General features: G+C 28.9%; 1 protein-coding gene and 1 long non-coding RNA gene across 4 annotated transcripts in view; both read left to right on the top strand.

Annotated features, from left to right (window-relative positions):
• Nucleotides 1-26,474, top strand: part of LOC122633235 (inositol-pentakisphosphate 2-kinase) — a 64,322-nt gene that overhangs the window by 7,080 nt on the left and 30,768 nt on the right. For 2 of the 3 annotated variants that reach the window (XM_043820909.1, XM_043820907.1), the window contains exon 2: nucleotides 20,034-20,272. In XM_043820909.1, coding sequence (XP_043676844.1) covers nucleotides 20,244-20,272 — 29 coding nt within the window. In that variant the 5' untranslated portion in view covers nucleotides 20,034-20,243. Of the gene's footprint in view, nucleotides 1-11,137; nucleotides 11,393-20,033; nucleotides 20,273-26,474 lie in introns of those variants that run through there. The other variant, XM_043820908.1, reaches the window with a different exon arrangement.
• Nucleotides 2,068-3,455, top strand: LOC122633244. The gene is made up of 2 exons (XR_006328061.1): nucleotides 2,068-2,109; nucleotides 2,474-3,455. It is a non-coding gene; the product is annotated as an uncharacterized LOC122633244 (long non-coding RNA).

Below are 26,474 nucleotides of genomic sequence, written 5' to 3'. Positions count from 1 at the left end.
TATATATATATAAAATTCTGATTCAATTTAATCTATTTTCAATGTCAATAAATAACATTCTCCGCGATTACGATGGAATTAAAAAGTGGATATTTCTGTGTGTTTGTGAACGTGAGCTCATGTGTGTACGTGTGCATGTGTGTGCATGTGTGTGTTCGAAAGTAGATAAAATAGAAAGAAAGAAAAAAAGAAAGAATAGCAGCTGTTGTCTGACGAATTACCGTAAAGTCAATTCGTTTCGTGACGTATCATAAACCCTTACTATGCACGAGGATTCAGTACGAATGTGTGTGTGTGTGTGTGTGTGTGTGTGTGTGTGTGTGTATGTGTGTATGCATCTGTACGTGTGAATATATCGAACGAATGATAAGTCTAAACTCTGTGTATGTGTAAGTGTGTGTGTATTTGTCCAGGTAATTACCTGTAAAGATACATAATTAGCGGAGTGTGAACGATTAATGGGGTGACGAAAAGAGAAAAGAAATGAAAAAAAAAAAAAAAAAGAAATAAAAGGAAATATGATGCAATTACGAAAATATGCAATAGTATATATATATATATATTTTTTTTTTGGTTGTATGACAATGTATAAAGAAAGAAATGAAACAAAAATATATATATATATATATGTATGTATATGTATATGTATATAATAATTTTAAACAAAGAAAAAAAGCGAGAGAAAGAAAATGACAAAAGTTTTTAGGGACAAAGTATGTTATAAGGACGTTTATTCGCGTTCAACCCTTAAGGGAACGATAAGAAGAAGAGGGCTCCGTTTTCGTAGTGATTATATAGTAACGTGTCTGTGATTAATACTAAGAATAAAAAAAAAAAGAGAGAGAGAGAGAGAGAGACAATATAAGCAATCTCCATAATAGTAAAACGACCTAAAAAAAAATAATTATTACAAAAGAAAAAATGAAATGAAAAAAAAAAAGAAAATGGAAAAAAAAAATAAAGAGAGAAAAGGGCCAATCGATCTTTTAGCGCATATTGTTGATAAATAATCGATATATAAAATCTAACACAAATGAATCAATAATATATATTATTCGTACATATATATATATATATATATATATATATATATATATATATGTTTCTATCTATGTCTAACAATTTTCAAATGAGTTTATATACATGAATGCATTAAAGATTAGAAGCAAGAGAGAGAGAGAGACAGAGACAGAGACAGAGAATAGTACCTTCAGCATTGTGATTCAATTTGTGATACATTTTTTTCCTCTTTTTACTATTATTACTATTATTACTACTACTACTACTACTACTACTACTACTACTACTACTACCATTACTACTACTACTACTACTACTATTATTATTATTATTATTATTATTATTATTATTATTATTATTACTACTATTATTATCTTTATTATTATTATAATCAGTAATATTTTTTTTTCGTTATAAATCAGTTTTTAAGTACTTATATCTATCTACCCGTTTATCTATAATATATATATATATATATATATATATATATATATAAATATATATATATATACATAACATATATACATGTCTATATACTCTTGTATTTAGAAACCCATTTTTCATTAGTTCTTTGTCGCTTATTCTCTTTCTGTCTCTTTTCATATTTCAATGAAAAATAAATAAATTGTTAGACATTCGTATAATCCGAAAATTATAATTATATGTGCTCAAAGGAAGGTGGGATAAATAAAGATGAACAAAAGGAGAAAAAAATAATTAAATTAATAAATAAATAAATGAAATTGTAAACGATATAAAACCGTACAAATTTTGACGAGATCGAGTTTCGGCGAAGCGTATCCCGAATCTTCGTTTTCGCGTGCGAGAGGGTGAATGCGAGGAAGCGGCGAATTAAATAAAATTAATAAATCGATTAATTATTAATTAATTAATTGATTGATTGAATGATTGATTGATTGATTGATTGATTAAGAAATTAAAAGAAAAAGAGAATGGATAGATATACATATATATTTATATAAGGTGGTGCCAAAAAAAGAAAAAAGATTGACAGGAAGAGAGAGAAAGAAAGGGAAAATATCTAGAAGAAAGATAAAGAGAGAGAGAGAGAAAGAGAGAGAGAGAGAGGTAATCGTAAGAAAAGTAAAAAAAAAAAAAACAAAACGAAATAATTTAATAATATTCCATCTGGTACGAAAATGAGATCACTTTATTAGATTATTATGTATAATCCGTATTTTTTTTTTTTTCCTTTTTTTTTATATTCTTTAATTTTTCCGTCAAACATCCGCGTTTCGAGATATAATTATATTTCGAAAATGTTCCTTTCTGTCGTTCTGGCCCGTTAAAAAAAAAAATAAAAAATATGAGAAGAGGAGGAGGAGGAGGAGGAGGAGAAAGAAAGAAAAATGGTCGACATTTTTTTTTTTTTAAATATGCGCATCGTTCACACGTTGACAAAATACACAACGCATCTCTAAGAGAGAAAGAGAGAGAGAAAAAAATAAAGAAAAAGAAACCAAATATCTTCGGAATTAACGATTAATGAACGTAATGAGAAAGAATTAGAGGAATGTTGTGTCGTTGTTGCTAATTGTGTAAAAGTGAGTTTAAAATGAAGAAAGAAAGATAAAAAGAGAGAAAGAGAGAGATTCAAGGGGGATTAAAATGTGTATGCGTGAGAATGAAAGATGAAAGTGAACCATACGAATGAATTGTAATTACTATATATATATATATATACGTATATACCCATATTATGCATACATACTTATATATATGTGTGTGTGTGTATATATATATATACACACATGTCATCATTATCTTATAAGATTTAATCAATCATATTCATCAATTGTCTATTTGTAGATATTGAATACAAGTATTAAAGAGTTTGAGTTTTATAATATTTCTTATTGATTATTTTTTAATTTGATATGTATAAATGAAAACTAGTAGCATTTGTAGTTAATTGAATGGATCCTTTATTCTTTATTCTTTTTTTTTTTTTTATCTGAAGTGAAATTATCTTACACAATTTTTGAAGAAAATTATAGTTTTGAGAAAAAAAAGAAAAGATACGAAAGAAAGAGAGAGAGAGAGAGATTTTTGTCATATTTCAATATCGGATAGTGATCTTAGCAGATATATGAATGTATGTATGTATGTATGTATGTATGTATATACATCTATATGAACTATATATAGAGCGAGAAAGAAAGAGAGAAAGAGAGAGAGAGAGAAAGAGTCGTCTCCTTCAGGAAGAATTTGTACAAACCCGCTGGAGAAATACGGCGCCAGCAAGTCTGTGATTTTAGCTTGGTTAATTCAGTATTTTTTTAAATAAAACGAGACAAAATCAAGATAAGCGATATAAAAAAGAGAAAAAAAGAAAAAAGAGAAAAAAAAGAAGACGATAGATTCGAATTGCGAGTGAAAGAGAGAGAGAGAGAGAGAGAGAGAGAGAAAGATAATAACATCAAGAGATGATGAGAGAGAGAGAGAGAGAGAGGAAGAGAGAAAGTTTGTGAAATTGATTGGAGCATGTAAAGTATGTACGTATGTGTACGTATGATATGTGTGCTGTGTGCTGTGTGCTGTGTGTGTGTGTGTGCCTGCGTGCGTGTGCAGTGCATGTACATGTGATATGCTACTATTGAATGTGAAGAATATATATATATATATATATATATATATATCATAGTGATAAAAATGTTGTATCGTAAAAAGGAAAAACCAGAAAATCGAAAACACGTTTAAATGATAATAGAAAGAGAGAAAAAGAGAGATAGAAGAAATCAGCCCACAAATGAAAGAAAAAAAAGAAAGAAAGAGAAAAAATAAAGAAAAAAAAAAAAATTGAAAGAAGCATGACTTTCTTTTCACATTCTTTTTTCTTTTTCTTTCTTTCTTTTTTTTTATCTCTCAACGTTCGTGCGATTATTCGATGATTAATAATAATTATATACGCGCACACACGTATACACACACATACACGCTATACGTACGTAATAAAATTTGTATTTTGTGCTAAAAGAAGAAAAACCTGAGGGCGAGATATCCCGTTAAAATTTTTAACGCCATTAAAAATGGGATAACAGTTAAACAGTAATACTTTGGTCACGTAAATTCGTGGAAATCCGTTTTGAGTCATAATGCCGAGCAACAATAACGTCGATATCGACGAGCGTTTTTATTTCAATATTTATCGATTGTTCTCTCTCCTTTTTTGTTTTTTGTTCTTTCTTTCTTTCTTTTTTTTTTTTTTTTTTTTTTTTCCTGTACACAAAGTTTAATGGTCGTCGAGATTATCGTTAAAAATTGTTCGTCTCATTTAGAAATAACATATATCAATGACGAATTTGTTCTCTCTACTTGTAAAATTTAACAAGGATAATATTTGTGAAATAATCTGTATTTATATATATATATATATCATTGTCGTGAATTTCTTTTTTTCTTTTCTTCGCTGAAGAACGTCAGTCATTTTTCTTTTTATTTTCTTTTTTTCTTTCTTTTTATTATTATTTATTTCGTTTTGTTTCGATTAAAGGAGGCTGAGATGTTGTAAAATTAAAAACGTGAATAATTGGCTGAGAAAGAAAGAGATAGATGAGACGATAGAATTGTGATGAGAGAGAGAGAGAGAGAGAATGTGTGAGTGAGAGAGAAAGCGTGTAGGGGCCTGACAGGGGTGCTCAACTCGGATGTTACAGGGCCACGGGTCCTATTGATAATAATAATAATTATAATAATAATAATAATAACAGTAATAATAATGATAATAGTAATAAATAACAAATAATATAATGTAATAATTGTAAAGTAATTGTGATGACGAATTGTACTGATTATTAAGATAATTAATGAAGAAAGATAAAAAGGATATGAACTCAATAATTTTTAAGCCGATCGTATTGACAGATTTCTATGAAATTTATGCGAACGACGTTATCGACGAGAATAAATATAAATTAATAAATAAATATATAAATAAATAAATATAAATAAATAAATAAATAAATAAACAAAGACAATGACCCGAAGCCGAAATGTGATCCGAATTCGGTGGTCCTGTCGGCCGTATGCACAAGCAAAATTAATTTTCATTCATTTATATATATATACATATATATATGTGTGTGTGTGTGTTTGTATATATATATATACATATACATATATATATATATACACACACACACGTACAAACGTATACATATATTAATTTGCAAGCGATATATATTAGCATTTGTTAGTTGATTCGAGATAAATTAATTCTCTAATGAAGAAGGAATAAAACAAGTAAAATATTGTAATTCATTTTACAAAGGTCTTTGTAATAGAGCGATTTTGTGCGAAATGTATGAGAACGCATACACATACATACATACGCAGAAAGAAAAAAAGAGAGAGAGAGTGAGAGAGAGACACAAATTATATACTTACTCATAATATACACAGCGAAAGAATGAGAGTGAGAGAGAGAGAGAGAGAGAGAGAGAGAGAGAGAGAGAGAGAGAGAGTGAGAGGGAGCCAGAAAAAGGGCCGATCAATAAAAAAAGAAACCAACCACAAACAACAGTAACAACAATAACGATAGTTGTAAACGTAACACGTGAATGAAAAAAAAAAAAAAATCACACACAGTTTTACATACACTCGAAAATCTGTAGATCGTAGGTTATTACTATTAATTATAATGGATTATAATTATATATCTATTATTATTCATTATATATATATATATATGAGATGTATATATATATGTATATGTATATATATATATATATACATATATATATATATCAGTGTATAATTATATTTAGTTTTTAGGTTACGATATATGATGTCTATCATTTTCCGCTTGTACATATGCCCGTGAGCTCGAAAAAATTAAATCTTTAACGAAAGAAATCTATAATTTTTTCGACTGTTTTTGTACAGAGATAATAAAAACAAAGGCCTCGTGCTTATGAAATTTCATGAATATAAAAAAAAAGCCATTGTGTTAAATCATTCGATTTCTACACAACCATCCTTTTCCTCCTAAAATCCTTTATTTTCTATTTTTTTTTTTTTTTTTATAGTGGAGGAGGGTTTTTTCAGCTCTTTTTTTTTTTCTTTTTTTTTTTTAATTTTTTCTTTTATTTTTCTTTCCTTTCCAATGCGTCGATTCATCCAATAGATTTTATAACAAACGTCATATTGATATTTTCTTTTTCTTTTTTCTGTCTTTCTTTTATTATTCTTTTTTTTTTCTTTTTTTTCTTCAAACAGGAAATCGTATTAGAAATTTTTCCAAAGTGGGATTATTGCGTTATCGCGTTGTATCTTCTCGTATCATATTTATTTATTTAATTATTTCTTTCTTTTTTCGTAAGAACTAAAAGTCAACGATAACGTTCGAGAAAATCGTGTCAAGAATTTCTTCTTGCATTTTGCGACGATGCAGTTTACTTTAATAATAATAATAATAATAATAATAATAATAATAATAATAATAATAATAATAATAATAGTAATAATTAACAAAATAAAATTTGTATATAAATACTAAGTTGATTAAGAAATCAATCGGATCGTAGTATCGTAAATCAATTATTTCGAACAACTCGAAAAAAAAAAAAAAAGAAAAATTTGTTCAATCTTGATTAGTATTATCTAACAACTTAATATTAGAATATATCTAATAAACGATCATTCAATCAAATTTCTAAATTAATAGAATAAAATTGATCTACGTATATTCCTCGAATGAAATCGTTCGATACATTATTATTATTATTATTATTATTATTATTATTATTATTATTATTGTTATTATTATCATCATCTAATTATCTGTGTGTGTATGTATGTATGTATATATCTGTGTAGATATGTACGTACACATATGCATCGAATATACGTGCAACCATGATTTTATCTCAAAGAGGTCAAACAAATATAATCGGTGATAATTACGAACATAAAACAAATACAGAGTAATAAAGTGAGAAAGAGAGAGAGAAAGAGAAGTTATCAAGGATTAGAAGTATAAAATAGCGAAAGGAGGCCTGTGTAGATTCGTTAAAGAGTCAAGAAGGCAAAATGATTAAAAAGGGTCGACCCTTTGAAGTACTATCGTATTCGAGACTATACATATATTCCTAACATGATTCTAGAAACATTTCACTTGTGAACTTCTGCTACCATGTATTCATAATTCATGTATGAAGAAACGAGGTATATATATATATATATACATATTTATGTATGTATGTATCTATGTGTATATATATTCACATTTCACTCGTGAACTTTTGCTTCCATATATCTATTACAATTTATATATAGATCTATACAAAGAAAAGAGATATATATGTGTGTCTGTGTGTATATATCATTTCACTTATGAACTTTCGCTATTATATATTATAATTCATATATATATATATATATATATACATACATATACTTACTGGGTGGGCCAAAAGTTCTAACATGGTATTAATAATTATTTTTTTCGAGATTATTTATATCGTTATTATAATCTTTTTTCTTTTTTTTTTTTTTTTGGAGTCATCATACATGGACACAAAATTATTTCGTACGCGTTCGATTATAAAAAAAAAAAAAAAAAAATGAAAAAAAAATCGTCACGATAATTCCTATCGCTGGTTACACCGAATATAATGTTTGTTAGCAAACTCAATAGAAAATTGATTTTAATATTTACAGTGTCAACGAAAGATAAGACAAATATTCTAATAAAAAAATTCGCACGAAAAAACTCCTACCGTCCGGCCTGTCGAAAGTGTTTGCGTAAATACGATAAAAAATTTATTCGTACATGCGTGCGACGAAAGGTAAGAAGAAAAAAGTATTTCGAAATGAAAAGAAAAAGAAAACGAAGATTCGTAAAAAAGAAAGTCTCTGGATCACCATTAAAATTATTCTAAAAATCACTCTAACAAACTGTTGACCAAAGTTAACGAAGGAACTTTAATGAAAGAGGAACAAGAAGATGAAAAAAAATGTCTGCTCTGTAAATATACGTTTAAATTTAAATACGATTAAAAAAAAAGAAAAAAAAATACAGAAAATACAAACAAAAATATAAAAAAAAAAAGAGAGAGAGAGAGAGAGAGAGAAAGAAAGTTTAGCTTATAAAGGAATAAATAAAAAAGTGATTAGCATTGTAAAAGGGAAAATAGCTAGGAATGAATATTAAAAAAAAAAAAAAAAAAAAAAAAAAAAAAAAAAAAAAAAAGAAAAGAACCAAACAAACAAACAAACAAACAAAAAGAAAAAAGCTATACGAAAACGTATTCCGAAGAAAACTATATTCTCGATAAAATAAATATTACACGAAATTACTTTCGTTACATATTACTATTACCATCATCACCATCATCATCATCATCATCATCATCATCATTATCATCGTTATTATCATTACTATTATTATTTTTTATAAAATATTCTATGGGTTACGATCTCTTATAATAAAGGATGAATTAATCCGAATAGTTACGATCGAGGACGACGTCGATGGACGACTATAATCGTATTGAGCGATCAAGAAGCGATCATACTCGATGGCCAATAATCGAACGATAGAAGCTTGGGGAAACTAGTTCGACGAGTCTCTCTCTCTCTCTCTCTCTCTTTCTCTCTCTCTCTTTATATCTCTCTATCTCTCTCAGAGTCTCGAGAATCGTACACGACGATCATCCGAGAGCACGATGGTTGCGGTCCAACCATCGATGGAAGCAATACCGAAGTCGTATCGATGATGGTTCCCCCTTCTTCTCCCCCTATTTCGACCCTACCATCCCTCTCACCCTTCTCTTTACCACCCTCCCTTCTCCCACTACTAGGAAAGTATCGATTCCGGTGTAGATATACGTTAGCTACCTACCTACCTACCTACCTACCTACCTACCTACCTACCTACCATACATACGTGTCCACTAGGAAAACAAGTTCGATATCTTCTCGATTGGAACGATGGATATCAGGGTCGTATTAAAAAAAAAAAAAGAAAAAAAGAGAGAAAGGGAGAGAAAGAGAAAAAAGAATTTTCTTTGTTTCCTTTTTCCTTTTTTTTTCTTCTTATTTTTTTTCTTTTTTTTTTTTTTTTTTTTTTTTTTTTTTTTTTTTTTTTTGGAACGATCGTACAATTTTTGTCATATTCCACGTCGATGGAACATTCGATTCAATCTCGCTTTTAGGAATGTTGGTTTTGTTGAATTAATTTATTAGAATCCAAGGAACGTTTTTCGTATCATCTTCTTGTAAGTATATCTCTAGATCTTTATCGTGTTTGATATTTGACTTGACTTGGTTCTATTTTGTCGTTCGAATGTTTGGATGATGAAATTGTCTTTTCTTTTTCTTTTTCTTTTTTTTTTTTTTTTTTTTTGGAATCTTCATAGAATAGTCGTTTAGTCTAGACTTTCGTTAATTAACACGTAGAGATGTTTGAAATAAAAATAAATGTTTCAGAGAATATCGATAAGAATCAAACATCGAGGGTGTAACTTTAACGATTTTATAGCTTCTTTGAAGTTTAACAAGCTGCGCAATCGTAATAGTACGCAATGGTGTATCAATTCTTTTTTTTTTTTTTTTTCTTCTCTTATTTTTATTTATTTATTTCCGTTCATATATCATTTTTGAAGTTATTATATAATCATTTGAAGCACGATGTCCTTCGGGTAGTTATAAAGGACATTATTGTGGATAATATATACATACATATATATATATATATATATCATATTAACTATATATAATTATTTATCAGAAGCCAAGAACTTAATGACTATATAAATTTTGATATACATATATGCATATACATATATGTACGTGTATGTAGGTATATATACATATATAACGTTCGTGGACACGTTCCGTTAATCGCTTTGAGTGTTATATTAAGCCTTACGTGTATGTGTGCTTCTCTGTGTGTGTATGTGTGTCTCTCTGTGTCTATGTGTGTGTCTTTCTCCGTCGCCTCGTCGTAAAATAGACAGGATAATCGGCTTCGAACGGCTACACAGCGCGATTTGTAGAACGTGCCTTCGGGCATTACGCAAACTAACAGGCCTCGCGGGAGCCACTTTCGAGAATCGATCCATTTTCTAGCTCGAATAATGGACGAGTCAAACGTTTTTATATGATGTGTGTGTGTGTACGTGTTTATATATATATATATATATATATATATATATATTACATATTACAAGTTTATTCGATATGAAATAGTATTTGAAAAACTATTAAATTGCTATTCATGATTTCGTTTATTTTCTTTTTTATATTATCATAAATACTTTAATAATCATAATCGTCTTATATGTTTATATATATTGTGGATAAATGTTTATCTGGACATAAAACACGAAAAATTATCTTCGATGAAATTGTACGATGATGAAAATTGTTGAAGGTTTAATTATCGATGATCGATCGTATTCGATTGACAAAAAAGAAACTAAAGAAAGCTTTCGATCGACGTTACTCTACTAAGTAACGATATCATCAAATATAAAATTCAAATGGAAAAGAAATTACAAAAATCGATAATCGATGATACTCGAATCGATGAGAAAAAGCATATCGATAAGTGCGATTAGAAAGAGAGAGAGAGAGAGAGAGAGAGAGAGAGAGAGAGAGAGAAAGAATAAAAGAGAGAAAAAGAGATAACAAGATAAATGGAAAACTAGCCTGAGAAATTTCGTACGGATCATAGATCGAAGAAGAAAAAGCAATAGCTTTGAAATATAGAGAAAGAAAAAAGAGAGAAAAAAAAAGAAAAAAGAAAAAAGAGACCGAGAGAGAGAGAGAGAGAGAAAGAAAGAAGAAAAGAGATTCTTATGCATAGATAAAAGAATAAGAAGAAAGTGCCATGCACTTCGATCAGGGAGTACATTTTTCGAGGCATTACGCAACGTTGTCGAATAGAGAAAGAAAAGTGCACTTGGCAGGGAACAAAGTGCATGCATGCATGCATGCATGCATGCATGTATGCATGCATGCAACGTCTAGACTGGAAAAGAAGAGGACGAAAAAGTTGCTGAGAAGAAGAAGAAGAAGAAGAAGAAGAAGAAGAAGAAGAAGAAGGTGAAAAAAGAGAAAGAAAAAGCTAAAAGAAAAAAAGAATAAAATAAAAGAAGAAGAAGAAGAAGAAAAAATGGGAAAGAGCGTAGTATTAGAATCAAACTGAACAAGAGAATGGCAATTCTAATCTCTAAGAAAGAGACATAGGAATCAAGAAAAAGATAGACAGAAAAAGAGAAAGAGAGAGAGAGAGAGAGAGAGAGAGAGAGAGAAAGAGAGAGAGAAACATCGTCAGTCCTGGCACCCTCAGGGCAACAACCGATGTTGACCTCCAACAACGACGGTCCGATCCTCCAAGCAACGGGTATATCTATCTCTCTCTTTCTCTCTCTTTCTCTCTCTCTCTGTCTCTCTCTGTCTCTGTCTCTTTCTCTTTCTCTCTTATTTTTCTTTTTCTCTCTTCTTTACAATAACTCGACGTCATTCGACGCGCCTTCGCTTCTGTCCCACATTATTGTCCACATCTTTCCTAACCAACGAGACGAGACGAGACGAGACGAGACGAGACGAGACGAGATGATACGAGACGAAACGAGAGAAAGAGAAAGAGAAAGAGAAGAGAAGAGAAGGATGAGAGAACAGAGGAGAGACAGAAAAGCATCGATTACTACAAGAGATTATGGTTAACTCGTAAATTAGCTTCCACTGTCTGGAACTTCCTCTCTTTCCTTCTTTCTTACTTTCTTACTTTCTTACTTACTTACTTACTTACTTACTTACTTACTTACTTACTTACTTACTTACTTACTTACTTACTTACTTACTTACTTACTTTCTTACTTATTTTTTTCTTTCGTCTTTCGTTCTTTCTTTCTCTATATTTTCTTTTTCATACGATAATAAGGATCTTTCTTTTTCTCCTTTTCTATTTCTTTCTCTTCTTCTTTATTTGCTTCTCGTACTTTGCAAAAGGATATTTCTATTCTCTGAACTTGATCTTGATCTTTGAGCATGCGTTAAAAAGTGTTTGAAAAAGTGTTAAAGGTAGTAACGATGGGTAGAAGAAAAGGAAAAAACTAAAGAAATAGAATGTTTCTTTTTCATTTTTCTTTTATTCCAAGAACGTATCGAAAGAAAGGACGTTTAACGTAGAAGTTTAAAAAATTGTCGAATTATTTTCATCGGGTCTCGAAAAGAAAGGAAAAAGAGATACAAAATATTTTATCCGTTGAATCGTTACGAGATCATGCTGTTACATAAAAAAATATTCGCTAATCGCGTGATGTTTATTAAACGTTATTATTACTACATACGATATACATATAAAAATATCAAAAAAAAAAAAAGAAAAGAAAAGAAGAAGAAGAAAGGAAAAGAAAAGAGAAAAAACCAAGAAGAAGAAGAAAAAAAGAAAACAAAAGCAATAAATACGCACGAAATTTACAACGTAAATTATTCTACTCGTCCACCATTCTTATTCGCATACTTCGAGTTATTATTTTGTATGTGCCGGAATCTCTTCTCGTAAATCAAACAAGTTGGATGCATTTACAGTCCGGTAAAAGAACATCGGATTCGCGATTACTCTTTCTAACGTGATTACCGTTATCGTTAAGAGCTATGTATGTATTTATGTATGTATGTATGTATGTATGTATGTATGTATGTATGTAAGTAAGTAAGTAAATAAGTATGTACTTACATACATACATACGTAAATACATATGTAACGTGGGATGTCTCTACGATGATACGAAGAGTTAAGATGGTTTTATATATGAGTCTTTCGCCTCGAAACATCCGCTTTGTAGTTGAACGAAGAAGAAGAAGAAAAAAGAAACAGAAAGAAAAAAAAAAAGAAATCGGAAAGAAAGATCGATTAATCGTTATCGATCGAATCTTTTTTTTTCTTCTTTTTTTTCTTCTTTTTTTTTTTTTTTTTTGAGGAACACGAAAATGAAGAAAAACGAGAACAAGAGCTTCCTTTCTCTTCTTCGTTATTTTCTTGCTCGTAATCTTCTCATTTTTTTTTTTTATTTTTATTTTTTTACATTTTTTTTAGTGAAGGGAGAGAGAGAGAGAGAGAGAAAGATTTTTTATTGTACATCCCTTTTTCTTCTCTTTTTCTCTTTCTCTGAATCTTTATTAATCACGCTCTTTCGATAACGATATTACAATATTATTTCGTCGACCTTCGTTTATCTAATTCTCTATGAAAATGATAAAGATATATAATAATAGATATGTATGTATATGTTGCATAAAGATTGAAGGAGAAATGCTTGGAAATTAAAATATTTTTTTTTCTTTTATAATTATCCGTACGTGATATGTATCTGGAATGGATTCATAAAAGTCAACATTTGTTTATTTCAATAATTGCTCGTTTATATATATTAAAGGAAATAAAATGATTATATAGGATAGAGAAAGAGAAAGAGAGATAGAGTGTGTGTAGAGTGTACGTATTTATATATTTCATATCTTCTATTTATGTCTTATCTTTCAAATAAAAAACAATTTATATACGAACGTGTGTATGGATTTGTGAATTGTATGCAGATCGAAAGAGAAAAGTTTTAACATTTTTTTAATAATTTATATATATATATATATATATATATATGTATATAATGGGTATGAATAAAAATGATTATTTACGATAATTATTTCTGTCTTTCTCTTTCTCTCTCTCTCTCTCTCTTTCTCTTTCTCAATCACTCTCATTCTGTCTACGTATGATAAAAAATAAAATGATTAAACAGAAATCATAAGACATTACGTATTTGCATATTTAAGATAAAGATAGAAAGAGTAAGATAATTAGATGAATAGCTAGACAGATAGATAGATAGATAGATAGATAGATAGATAGATAGAGAGAGAGAATACAAATATTTCTACATCTCTTACATCATCTATCTTCGTCTAATCTTCTTCAAAACAGTAAGGAATATAAATATGTAATAATACAAATACTATATAATATATATATATATATATTCCATTATGATTGATAAAGAAACGATTGAACCTATTATAAATAACTTTCATACGTATCTACCTATACTTAGAATCATTTTATTAAATCTTAATACCGGCAATAATTATTTATATACATATTATTAGAGAAGATATAATGATTTATTAGACATCTGACTTTATATATCTTCACCTACATACACACACACGCGTATATATATATGTACGAATGAATGAGTGAGTAAGTGATAGAAAGAGAAACAAGTAGATAAATAAATAGATACATAGATACATAGATACATAGATAGATAGATACAGACAGATATATAGAAATAGAGATAGAGATAGAGAAAGAGAGAGTGAGATAGAAAGACAGAGACACAGAGATAGAGATAGAGACAGAGACAGAGACAGAGACAGAGACAGTGCACGTATTTCTGCACGCTGTGAGACTAAATGCAGCGTTTCCAATTACCCGAACTGCACATCGTACGAGATATATACACACTGATAGTACACACACACACACACACACACACATATATATATATATACACACACGTACACATTCATACATATATGGATATAGAAGCACACTACTAAAGAATCCCGCGGAGAGTTTCGCAAAGTCCAATGAGTTCATTGACCTTACGCGAAAATGGATAAGACGACCGAGCGAGAGTGCCTAAGGGTCCTCTCTCCACCCTTCTCCCTTCTTATCCTCTCTTTGTCGTTAACTCCCCTCCCCCTCTTTAACAACACACCCCCTACGCATCTACCAAGTGAGAATGTAATCGTCCATTCAATCCTATATTATACTCTCAATATCATTCAATATCATTCCTTCGATTTTTAATTCACTGCTTCTTCGAATCGAATGGAAAAAAGAAAAAATAAAAAAGAAAGAAAGAAATTGATAATGAAAAATTCGTTCGAGATTTTAGTATCGATAGCATTCGAATAAAATTTGATTAGATCGAGATGATCGAAATTTAATGATCTATATTTTTAATGATACGAAAAGTGATCGTCATATAGGAACAGTCATGGAGATTGATTGTTATATCGATCGTAATAATAATTTTGTTCGTTTCATTAATAAATATGTATGTATGTGCGTGTGTGTGTGTGTGTGTGTGTGTGTGTAGATTAATTAAAGATTAATTAAATATCGTTTATAAAATTATCATCACGATTAATTCGTTCGGTCTGCGTAACCAATCTCGTAATAAAATAATAAAGAAATTATTTTCTTTCAATTGACAGTATTAAGAAAAGATTGATACTATAATTTTATTTTAATCCTAATCGTAATTTTATATGTCTATTTAATCGTTGAACTAATAACGTATCTACTTCGTGATAACTATTGAATATCGATCGTGATATAAGTTTTCAAGGTTTAATACATTATACTATCGATATAGTATTTGAATAAATAAATCTCTTGGCAAATGATGAAAAATGAAAGATTGTAGGAAAAATCAAAGATTATAATTCATAGAAAATATACACGTATGTATAATACATATACGTACTTGCGTATATTCTTTTTGTACTCTTATTTTACACGCACACAAAGCGAACGCACATATACGTTCCTATATATGTATATATATATATACACATATAAAAAAGAAAAAAAAGGAGAGAAATAAAAAATAAAAAATAAAAAAACCCTCGCCAGAATCGGAAATAGAGACAACGAGCTCTATAATAAGATAACTGGCCTTGTAATAAGATTACTCTCGGCAATGCATGATTCTACTGGCTCGTCAAGTCATCCTACGTAAGACAGGAAATAATCCTTTAATCGTTCTTTCCTCTTAAAGATTAAGAAAATGACGGACGGAGAAGGGAAGAGAGAGAAAGAGAAAGTTTAAAATAAAATAAAAGAGTGAACAAAAAATAAGAAAAGAAAAGAAACGAGATAGCAAAAGTGTCGTCCCAATTTTTATATTCTCTCTTTCTTTTTCTTTTTTTTTTTTTTTTGCCATAATCGTTCTCAAAGTCCGATTATCGTGGATGACGATAAAAATCTCTTTTGAAACTTCTTTTGAAAACCGAGTCAAAGTTCACTCGCAAAAGATTTAATTAGCATCATAGATGATAATGACGATGATGATGACGATAATGATGACGATGATGATGATGATGATGATGATGATGATGATGATGATGATGATGATGATGATGATGATGATGATGGAGGATAGTGATGAAAAGGGACGAGAAGGGAAGATCGCGATTCGGAGTCGACTTATTCGTCGACGTAGAAAAATAACTGGATTTCGCATGACTCAGCTTGCTTACGCACGTCTATTAACGTTTGCTTATAGCAGTAAATGAGTTTGAGTATAGAGTAATTGTAGGTAATGGCCTCGTAACCAAAAATAAAAACTGGAAAGAGAGAGAGAGAGAGAGAGAGAGAGAGAGAGAGAGAGAGAGAGAGAGAGATTAAAAGAGGAAAAAATCATTTCAAGATCTTACAAAAGAGATCTTTTCTCTCTCCCTCTTCTCTTGAAAATTGTTGGCTTTCGAATCATCTAATTTCTTCGTTTTTGTATATTTTTCTTTTCTTTTTTTTTTTTTTTTTCATTTTTATTTCATTTTTTATTTCATTTGAATGACTTTTCGTAGATACGTAGATAATTATTCGTTCTTCTTCGATATTCGTTTGGTTGAAAATAAAATCGAAATTGATAGATATTGGATCTATTGTTTTTATCGATTATCAATAGATACTTATTTACGAGATGGTTGACAAATTTTTCTACGTCGTTGTGATTGTTAGAAATTAGATGACTTCGGTTCTTACGTATATTTCTCCTTCTCGTAACCTCGTCGAAGAAAGATATATTGTCGTGTTGCGAAAGAGAGATCGACTATTTCCTAGCTTTTGTCTAGTTTATATATATATATATATATATATATATATATATATGTATGTATGTATGTATGTATGTATGTATGTATGTATGTATATACACACGTACATGCATTCGAAGTGGCCCATATAAAAGTTTTACGAACAATTTCGACAAAAGTCGATTGGAATATTTTATTTTGTTTTATTTTATTTTATTTTATTTTATTTTATTTTTTATATTTACTTGTTAATCGATACAATGTTTATAAGTAAAATTTGATAACCTTAAATAAGATATATTAGTAAATATAAAATCATTAATTTCTTTTTTCATACGTTCGAATTAATACCTCCAACTTTAATACAGATACAGTATAACGTTTTATGTGAAAGTGTTATATATATATATATATATATATATATATATATATATATGGATAGGTGTACATGTATAATAAATTTCTTCTCGTAGAGACATTAATTGGACAAGAAAAGTCGTTACTCTCTAAACGGTAATTTATGTAAATAGGAGAGAAAGAAAAAAGAAAGAAAGAAAGAAAGAAAGAAAGAAAGAGAGACAGGCGAACGCACAAAACTAACTTTTCTTTTGAATTTTTTTTTTTTTTTTTCTTTCTTTTTTTCAGAAGACGAAGTATATAATAAAAAAAAAAAATATGTCGTAGTACTAACAACATACATACACGTAGACACACACACGAACACGAAAAGATCCTCTATTCGTACGCTCGTTACACTCTTATTACACACACACACACACAGACACACAAAACTATTCTTGCGAATTTACGTTAGACATAGTGTGTAACGAGCGCTTCTTTCGTTTCGTCGCACTTATGTTAGTCGTAGACGACACGAAACTACGAGCCAACGATATACAGCTGTTTTTTCTATTTTTTTCTTCTTTTTTTTTTTTTTTTTTCGTAATACCCGTTCTCTCTACCCAGTCGTGTATATACTTACTTATGTACGTAGACGAGTAGAATCCGGAGAGAACGAGAAAGAAATAGTAGAAGAAGAAGAAGAAGAAGTAAAAGTAGAAGTAGAAGAAAAAAAAGAGGATAGAAAGGCTAGCGCACGAAACTCTGCTGTCATTGCGTCTGGCATGAGGATAATTAAACATTGATTTTCTACGAGCTTTCTTCCTTTTACTACCCCTCCTCTTTCCCACCCCCATTCATTCCTCACCCTTTACTATTTCTTTCTTTCTTTCTTTCTTTCTTTCTTTCTTTGTTTCTCTTTCTCTCTGTTTCTTTCTGTTTTTTTCTTTCTGTCTCGACATTCTTTTTATTTAGATCTCTCTCGTAATAAAGTACTTTGCTTTTCGATTAAATCGAACTATCTATCGTTTCTATATATCAGTTCTTTCGATTTGTTGATGAACAAAAATTAAGTTTGTTTCAGACGATTCTTCGAAGATAATTGTTCTCTTTTTGGTTGATCTAATAAGAAAATGTGTATACGTGTATGTGCGTGAAATATATCTAAAAAAGTATTTTTATATAAATACTCAGTATATTAGTATGTTAGAAAAAATATTTTTATAGTTTGATATATTACTTAACAATATTTAATATATCGATATGTTACAATTTACAATTATAATTATATATTACAATTTGAATGGATATATCAGTACATAATTAAGAAGCGAAAGAAAAAATGTATATATATAAAAATAGTTTTTCTTTAGATCTATCTATCTATCTATCCTTCCGTCTCTCTAATACAAAATAAAGGAAAAAAAAAAAGAGAGAGAGAGAGAGAGAGAGAGAGAAAACGATACAAATCCGTCTAAAAGAAGAAAAGAAAAAAAAAGGTAATATATCTTCGTGAATTAATAAATGAAATTTATCGTATTACAAAATACTTACGGAGACACATACTTACAATCTTTTTTATTCAAATAAAATAATTAAATCCTGTACATAGAAGAGACAATATAATGATCATCGGAAAAAAGAAATTCTATATTTCAAATCCTCGATCTAACAATTCGGTATAAAAATCATCATTAAAAAAAAAAAAAAAAAAAAAAAAAAAAAAAAAAAAAAGAAAAAAAAAACCGGAAAAGAAGAAAGAAAAAATAAAAAAGATTTGTCGATATCGATAGTGAAGAGTCATCGCACTCTCGATCGAGCTTATATATACACCGTAGTTTTATTTATATGCAGTACGATATATCTCCATCGAAATCGACCGATCGACATTTGAATTTCCACACGATATATATATATATATATATATATATATATATATATATATCAATCGTTTGTAAAACTGAGAATGGACTCAACGATAGCATAACGCGTGGCCTTTGCTTGACTTTCACCGTTTCGAAGCACTCGCTTCGATCGATTTTTTCGATCCTGACTCTGGTAAAGTCGAGAAATGTCACGGCTGTGCAAATCTTGACCGAGCTGCTATCTCTGTCTCTCTTAGTCTATTTACTATTACTTTTTCTATCTCTATTTCTTTGAGACAATTTTTAAACTCCTTTAACCCGACTCTCATATACGAACAATATATTACTCGATATTTAGTAGTTCATATAAATTTCTTTTTTTTTAACTTCTATATATATATACATATATTAGTAATATATCAATAAATATATTAATTTATCTATGTCGAAATACTCTTTTTTTTTAATCGATTTTTAATCTATCCATCTTTTCATTTTTTTAATATACATACATACGTACATACATACGTATATAAATGAAATATATATATATATATATGTATATAAATATATATTATATACTCGTAATTATTATAATAATATTATACATTAGTCTATCTTAATAATCTACACAGTTATCATTTATCAAATGTGCATACAAAAAATCAATTCTTATCTATAAGAAAAGTTTTCGTAAGATGTTGCAATAAATAATTAATGATAATTAAACGAATTACGAAAGATAATTGGAAAGCAATTGTCGTGATTCGAGGATAAATTAATTAATTTATTATTATTATTATTATTATTATTATTATTATTCGTCGTCGTTGTCGTTTTATAAAATAGTCGTATCGATATTAATCGTATTAACGATAATCAATAATTATTAACAAGATAAACGATACTTTTGAAAATAATCATAATCTCTTTTTTTATTTGTTATAACAGATAAATACATATTCAATAACGAAGACAATTGGAAAAGAATAGTCATGATTCGAATAAACGAAGACGAAGACGAAGACGAAGACAGAGACGACAATGAGATAAGATCGATGATGATCCGTGACGGAAGTTCGAAGCACGATGTCGATTCATCGACTTCCGATTCATTTGAAAGTCTCTCCGTGAAGGATTGCATTTATCGAGGGGAAGGAAATGCTAACATCGTTGTCTCTCTACCACATGTAAGTATATACAATATTATATAAATTTCTTCTTCTTCTTTTTTTTTTGTGCTCAATATAATTTAATTTAATCTGATTTAATTTAATTTGTTTTTAAAATATGACACGAGGTGAGTTTCGGAAGAAAAAAAAAAAGAGATAAACAAACCGAAAAAGAGAAAGAAAATTAAAGAAAAAAAGAAAAAAATCTATTGTTTGAACTGCCAAGAAAGTTAAACTAGATTTTGAAATGATTATAGGATACATAACGAGTACAATCACGTGAAATTACTACGTCGGATTTATATCTGTATGTAATAAAAAAATAATTAAACGTATCAAGAATCATGTCAGTCAAGTAACTATGACATCTGAATCGTTGGATCAGACGTAAGAAAATGATATATAAGAATGATGAATAGTTCGTAAAAAAATCTAACGTAAAGTTCGTCCGTTCGTTTGAAAAATTTTGCATGCCTTTCTTTTCTTTTTCTTTTTCTTTTTCTTTTCACTTTTCTTTAACATAAAAAAAAAAAAAAATTTCATCAATGAAACACACGCCTTCATTCTTAAAGTGAAAAATAAGAAGAAGGAAATAAAAAGAAAGCTACGAATTTTTCGAATTGTTTTAATATTTCGTAAACAACGTTAAAAAATATACATTCGTTGATTAGAAGAATGTTGTCAGTTAACGTTGAAGAATCGATTAGAATTAATTCGATAAGGTGAGACAATCGTTTGTTACGACAATTTCTACCTACGATACATAGCCTTGTAAATTCAATTATCCTTGAAAAGTAATTTGGTATTTCCTAATGATAAAAGTGATTTGAATTTCCGAGTCCATTCTATTAATATTAAATGAAATTTTCTGTGAGCCTCGTGACTTTCTAATCGTTTCTTGTCATCGTCGACATCGCGTTGTCGTCATCGTCGTCAACGTCATTCGTATGATTCCTTCGAAACTTTCTATTTTTCCATATGTTTCGAATTTTGTTTTACATATTTGCTTTACACACGTATTATACATATGTGTGTGTATATATATATATATATGTATCATCATTTTTCGATATAAACAAACATTTACGAAGAAATAAATTCCTCAAGATTCTATATATAATAAATTCGTAGTTATCTAAAAAATTTACAAATTTCTTTACAATTACTTTCTAAAACTATCGATTACAAAATTTGATCGTGACTATCGTAACACCGTAATAAGCGATCTTTCGCGATGATATTACTATTAATAATAATAATAATAATAATAATAATAATAATAATAATAATAATAATAATAATAATAATAATAATGATGATAAAAAAAAGAAACAAAGAAGAAAAAAAATGTGAGAAGAATTTGCAAATGTTCTTTTTCCCTTTTATAACAAACTACTGTCGCTTTTTACAAATTCATTCGAAATACTGTTTATCCCTCACGACTTTGTCGAGCGTTGAAACGTAATCATCATATTATTCAGTCATCAGAAATTATTCTTTACAATGATTGAAAAAATTCTTTGCAGTGATAAAAAAATAAAGGAGAAAAAGAAAATGTAGGTAGTTCTCAAATTTTCTTTTTCTACTTTTTCCTTCTTTTTTTCTTTTTTATTTTTCTCCTACGATAAAAGAGAAAAATCAATCGTCCTTGCGAGTATAGCAAACTCGCAAAATTTTCCAGACACTCGAAGCTACTCGAAGTGCTTATCGTGAATACCGATAAGAAGAACACGCTTGCGCATGCTCGAGGAGAGAGAGAAAGAAAGATAGAAAGAGAGAGAGAGAGAGAGAGAGAGAGAGAGAGAGAGAGAAAGACAGAGATATTTCGTGAGTGAATCGCCATTGTCATACCGGACAAGAATCCACTCTCGAAACGAAACGATATCTCGAGTACCTCCGGCTGGTTCTAAGGAAGAAAACACGACTCATAAATTAACGATGAAGTGGAAAAGAGAGAGAGAGACTCTAACGACGTCGTAAATGGGTGGGGAACTTATAATAGGATGGAGACTCGACAAAGCGACCGCAGAGAAGCGAGAAAAATGAAGTGGAAGCTACCGAGTTTATCCGGTACTTTGTCTCTTAAAAACAAAAAAAATATATATATATGTGTGCGTACGTATGTATGGATGTGTGTGTGTGTATCAATGTAAAAAGGAAAGGAATAATAAACAAATAAAAAGTAAAGTTTTTCTAACGAGAGGGTTCGTGAAATTTCATGTTCATCGATCAAGTTGTTTTTGGATTTTAAGAAAAAATTCATGTGTCATTATTGTAATGAATTTATTATAATAATTAATAATGGTAATAGATTTATTATAATATATTATTGCAAAATGAATATTTATGTATGTATATATATGTTATATACATTATATATAATTATGTATATAGGATGGAATATTTGAATTGGAATGTCTTAATATCTTATATTGTTTATAATTAAAAAAGAAATATTACCTTACTCGTTCATTCTAAAATTATATATGATTCCATTAAAAAAAAAAATAAAATAAAATAAAACACTATTATTATATAAACCAAGACATATCTATTTAATTAAAAAAAAAAAAAGGGAAAGAAAAAAAAAAGCCGTACTTTTTTATTCGAAATTTTATTTATTCGAAAATGATAACACTTCATTGAAAAAAAATCTTTATCGTATAAACCGAGATACCTATTACAGTGGTCCGTAATAATTATTTATAAATAGATAAATACATACCTATATATATATATATATGTATATATATATACATATCTATATATATACATACACAAACGCACACGCACATATATACATATATAGACATACATACGTACACTCTCTCAATAGACGATAGAAATACTCTTTCGTATAATAACTTTTTCTTTTCGATATAGAAATATCGATTGATTCGATAATTATAACAAAACGTACGGAATGGTCGGAAACTTTCGATAAAAAAAGAAAGCAAGAAAGAACAAAAAAAGAAGAAACGAAAAAGAAAAAGAGAAAAAATTCTAACTGAATAGAGTCGCGTGCCGATATCATCTCGTACATTGGAAAGCAATTTATTGTTGGACGTTTTAATAATGAAAAAAGGAAAAGAGAGTTAAATAAAAAAGAAAAGAGAGAGAGAGAGAGAGAGAGAGAGAGAGAAAGAGAAAGTTAAAAAAGCGATGATAAAAATAAAGAGAGAGTGTGAGAGAGACAGAGAGACAAAAAAGGAAAAAGAAAAAAATTAAAAAAAAAAAAAAAATAGAGAGAAAGAGAAAGAGAGAAGACAGGCGTCACATCCAACAACGTATACGTTTTTTTCCATGAATTAAAGAAGTCATAGTGTATATAATAGTAATAGACCGTCGTTCGCATAAATGAACTCGCTTCTTTTGTACCCAACAATAATGGATAACGTGACCTTCGCTCTCCGTTGGACACTCCTTTCGACCCAATAGATGATCAACGTAAAACCGCGAGACGTACATACGAAGAAAACATACATACATACATACATACATACATACATACATACATACATACACATACGTATGTAACTATATACATTAAATACACGTAATATCATAGTACACGTTTTCCAAGTAAAAAAGATCATGCGTCCTCACTTATCGAGATATCAATCATAAGAATCTTTTGATTGATTTTCTCCTTGGCATTCTACTCCTTTTCTTCTTTTTTTTTTTTTTTTTTTTTTTTACTTTATTCATCTCGTACGTCGATTTATTCGCATAATTCATTGAACGTAACCAATGTGTGTGTGTGTGTGTGTGTGTGTGTTACTGTATACAATTGAAAAAAAATATATTTAAATTCTGTCTTTTATATTTTCGAATGAAGATCATACGTTTTTTCAATTATCGAAATATCGAACGTGTATCGATAGTATCTCTCGATTGAATTTTACTCTTTTGATTATTTGCTTCTTTTCTTTTCTTTTCTTATCTTATCTTATCTTTTTTTTTTTTTTTTCATTTTCTCTTTTCTCTTTTCTATTTTCCTCTTGTTTCATATTAACCTCCTTAATTGCATTTACTTAGGGAATAATTCATCATGTCTAAGAAATGTTTGTATTCAAATTCGAAGAACTTTTTATTCATACATTTTAAATACCTTGGCTTTCGTATTTTTTCAGATCGATAAATGATCAAGATAATAATGTATAATATATGTATAATAATATATATGTTTTTATAACGAATCGATATTGCTTATCTTTCTTTCTCGATTTTACTAATGAAGAAAGGAAAAAAAGAATGAGAGAAAGAGAGAGTAAATGATTGTACGATTTTTTTCATTTTAATGGACTACAATAAACGTGTCGCAATACGTGTCTACTTTAAAAAAATTAACATTTTATGGATATATGTATTGCATATATGTACTTACATACGTATAAATACATATAAATATTTTGTTGAGAAAAATTGATAACGTAGCAATACCAATCAAAAAAAAGAAAAATAATAATAAATAAGTAAATAAATAAAAAATAAGAAATACAAATAAAAAAAAATATATATATATATATGTGTTTCTTTAGATACGTTTCTTAATTTGAAATATAAAAGTTGAATAGTACGTGCAAAGTTGTATTCGATTTCCTCGTTATTACGTCAATGTGATAATTCAATCAGGAAAAAATGAAATTATTAGAAATATATATATATATATGTATATAAAAATACGTGTTTATGTATTTAAGTTCGTTGATTTTTTTCCCGTTTAAATAAGTGGTTAGTCGTTCATATTCGATCTCCGATGCACGTTGATTTGTGTTCTAGGAAATCAATTTTTTCATATTACATTTTGTCAGCGATAGTATAATATCGGATGGACTGATTCGTGTGTGTGTGTGTGTGTGTGTGTATGTGTGTTTTAATGTAATACGTGTGGTAACAGCAGTATTGATCGAAGTGTGTTGACGCATCACAGATTTTATCGAAGAGATCGATGATAATAATTGCATGGCTCTGCATTTTCTATGAGCTACGTCGATAATACTTGTGTGTGTATACCTGTTCTGTATTTTTGTACATATGTGTGTGTGTGTGTGTGTGTGTGTGTGTGTGTGTGTGTGTGATCGCGTTTTATCGAGACACTATCTATGAGCACAATGATTTTAATCGACAATGCGAGCATCGACCTTTTGAAAAATGATCTCATCGATCTTCATTAATATATTCACATTTATAAATTTTCAATTATCGTTTATATATATGTATATATGTATATACGTATGTATATATGTATGTATGTATGTACGTATGTATGTATGTAATGACTTTTATTGAAGGATTTGTAATGGATAAATTAATGTTTATAGTCTTATATAATTTTTCTTTTTTCTCTTTTTTCTTTTTTATAAGAATTAACGAACAAGATCGATCAGAGCTTCTTCTTCTACTGCTATATCTCAGTATTATTTATTTATTATTACGAATGAATATTAAGTATGAAACTATATCTAATCGTTGAATTTATAATTTGAAGGAAAAAAGAAAAAAAAAAAGGAAAAATAAGAAACGTATGAAAATGCTACAGATTTCTTTCCTTTTTTTTCTGTTGAAATAGATCTTTTTAACGTTATATAGATAACGAAATAATAGGACAGGGAAATTTGTAGGAAAAATTAGTGGGCTCGATTTTTTCTTTCTCTCTCTCTTTTTCCGATGCAAAAAACAAAAAAAAAGAAATTTAAATCGTGCGAAATTAATACGAGGACACAGCTGTTACGTAGACGTAACACACTATATCATCGGATGAAATAATAATTAAAAAGAAAAAGAAAATAAAAAAAAAAGAGAGAAAGAGAAAAAAATAAGAAATAGAAAAAGAAAGAAGTTCTTTTTTTGTTTTAAACCGGTGTAATACAACTTTTGCAATGTTACATTTAAACAATCGTGTCTCTCTCTCTCTCTCTCTCTCTCTCTCTCTCTCTCTCTCTCTCTCTGTCGTTTATATTTCGAGTCTGTATAATATGAACTTACTTTGTAAGTTGAGAGTTTGTCGAACTTATAACTAGACCAAAGGCCATGCGTGCCATAAAAAAGACTTTCGTAGTGACTCGTCTAAGTTGATGGTATGGGGTGCAATGACTGAACTCGGAAATGTATCTATTTTATAGTGACTAGAAAATGTCACGCAGTATGAACGTAGGCGAAACGAACGAAATAAATTACAACATGACGTTCTGCTACGGAATAAAATACACACACACAC

This window comes from Vespula pensylvanica, chromosome 12 (assembly GCF_014466175.1).
Source record: "Vespula pensylvanica isolate Volc-1 chromosome 12, ASM1446617v1, whole genome shotgun sequence".
Taxonomy (NCBI): domain Eukaryota; kingdom Metazoa; phylum Arthropoda; class Insecta; order Hymenoptera; family Vespidae; genus Vespula; species Vespula pensylvanica.
The sequence above is the reverse complement of the archived record's forward strand: the minus strand, read 5'-3'. Positions and strand labels throughout refer to the sequence as shown.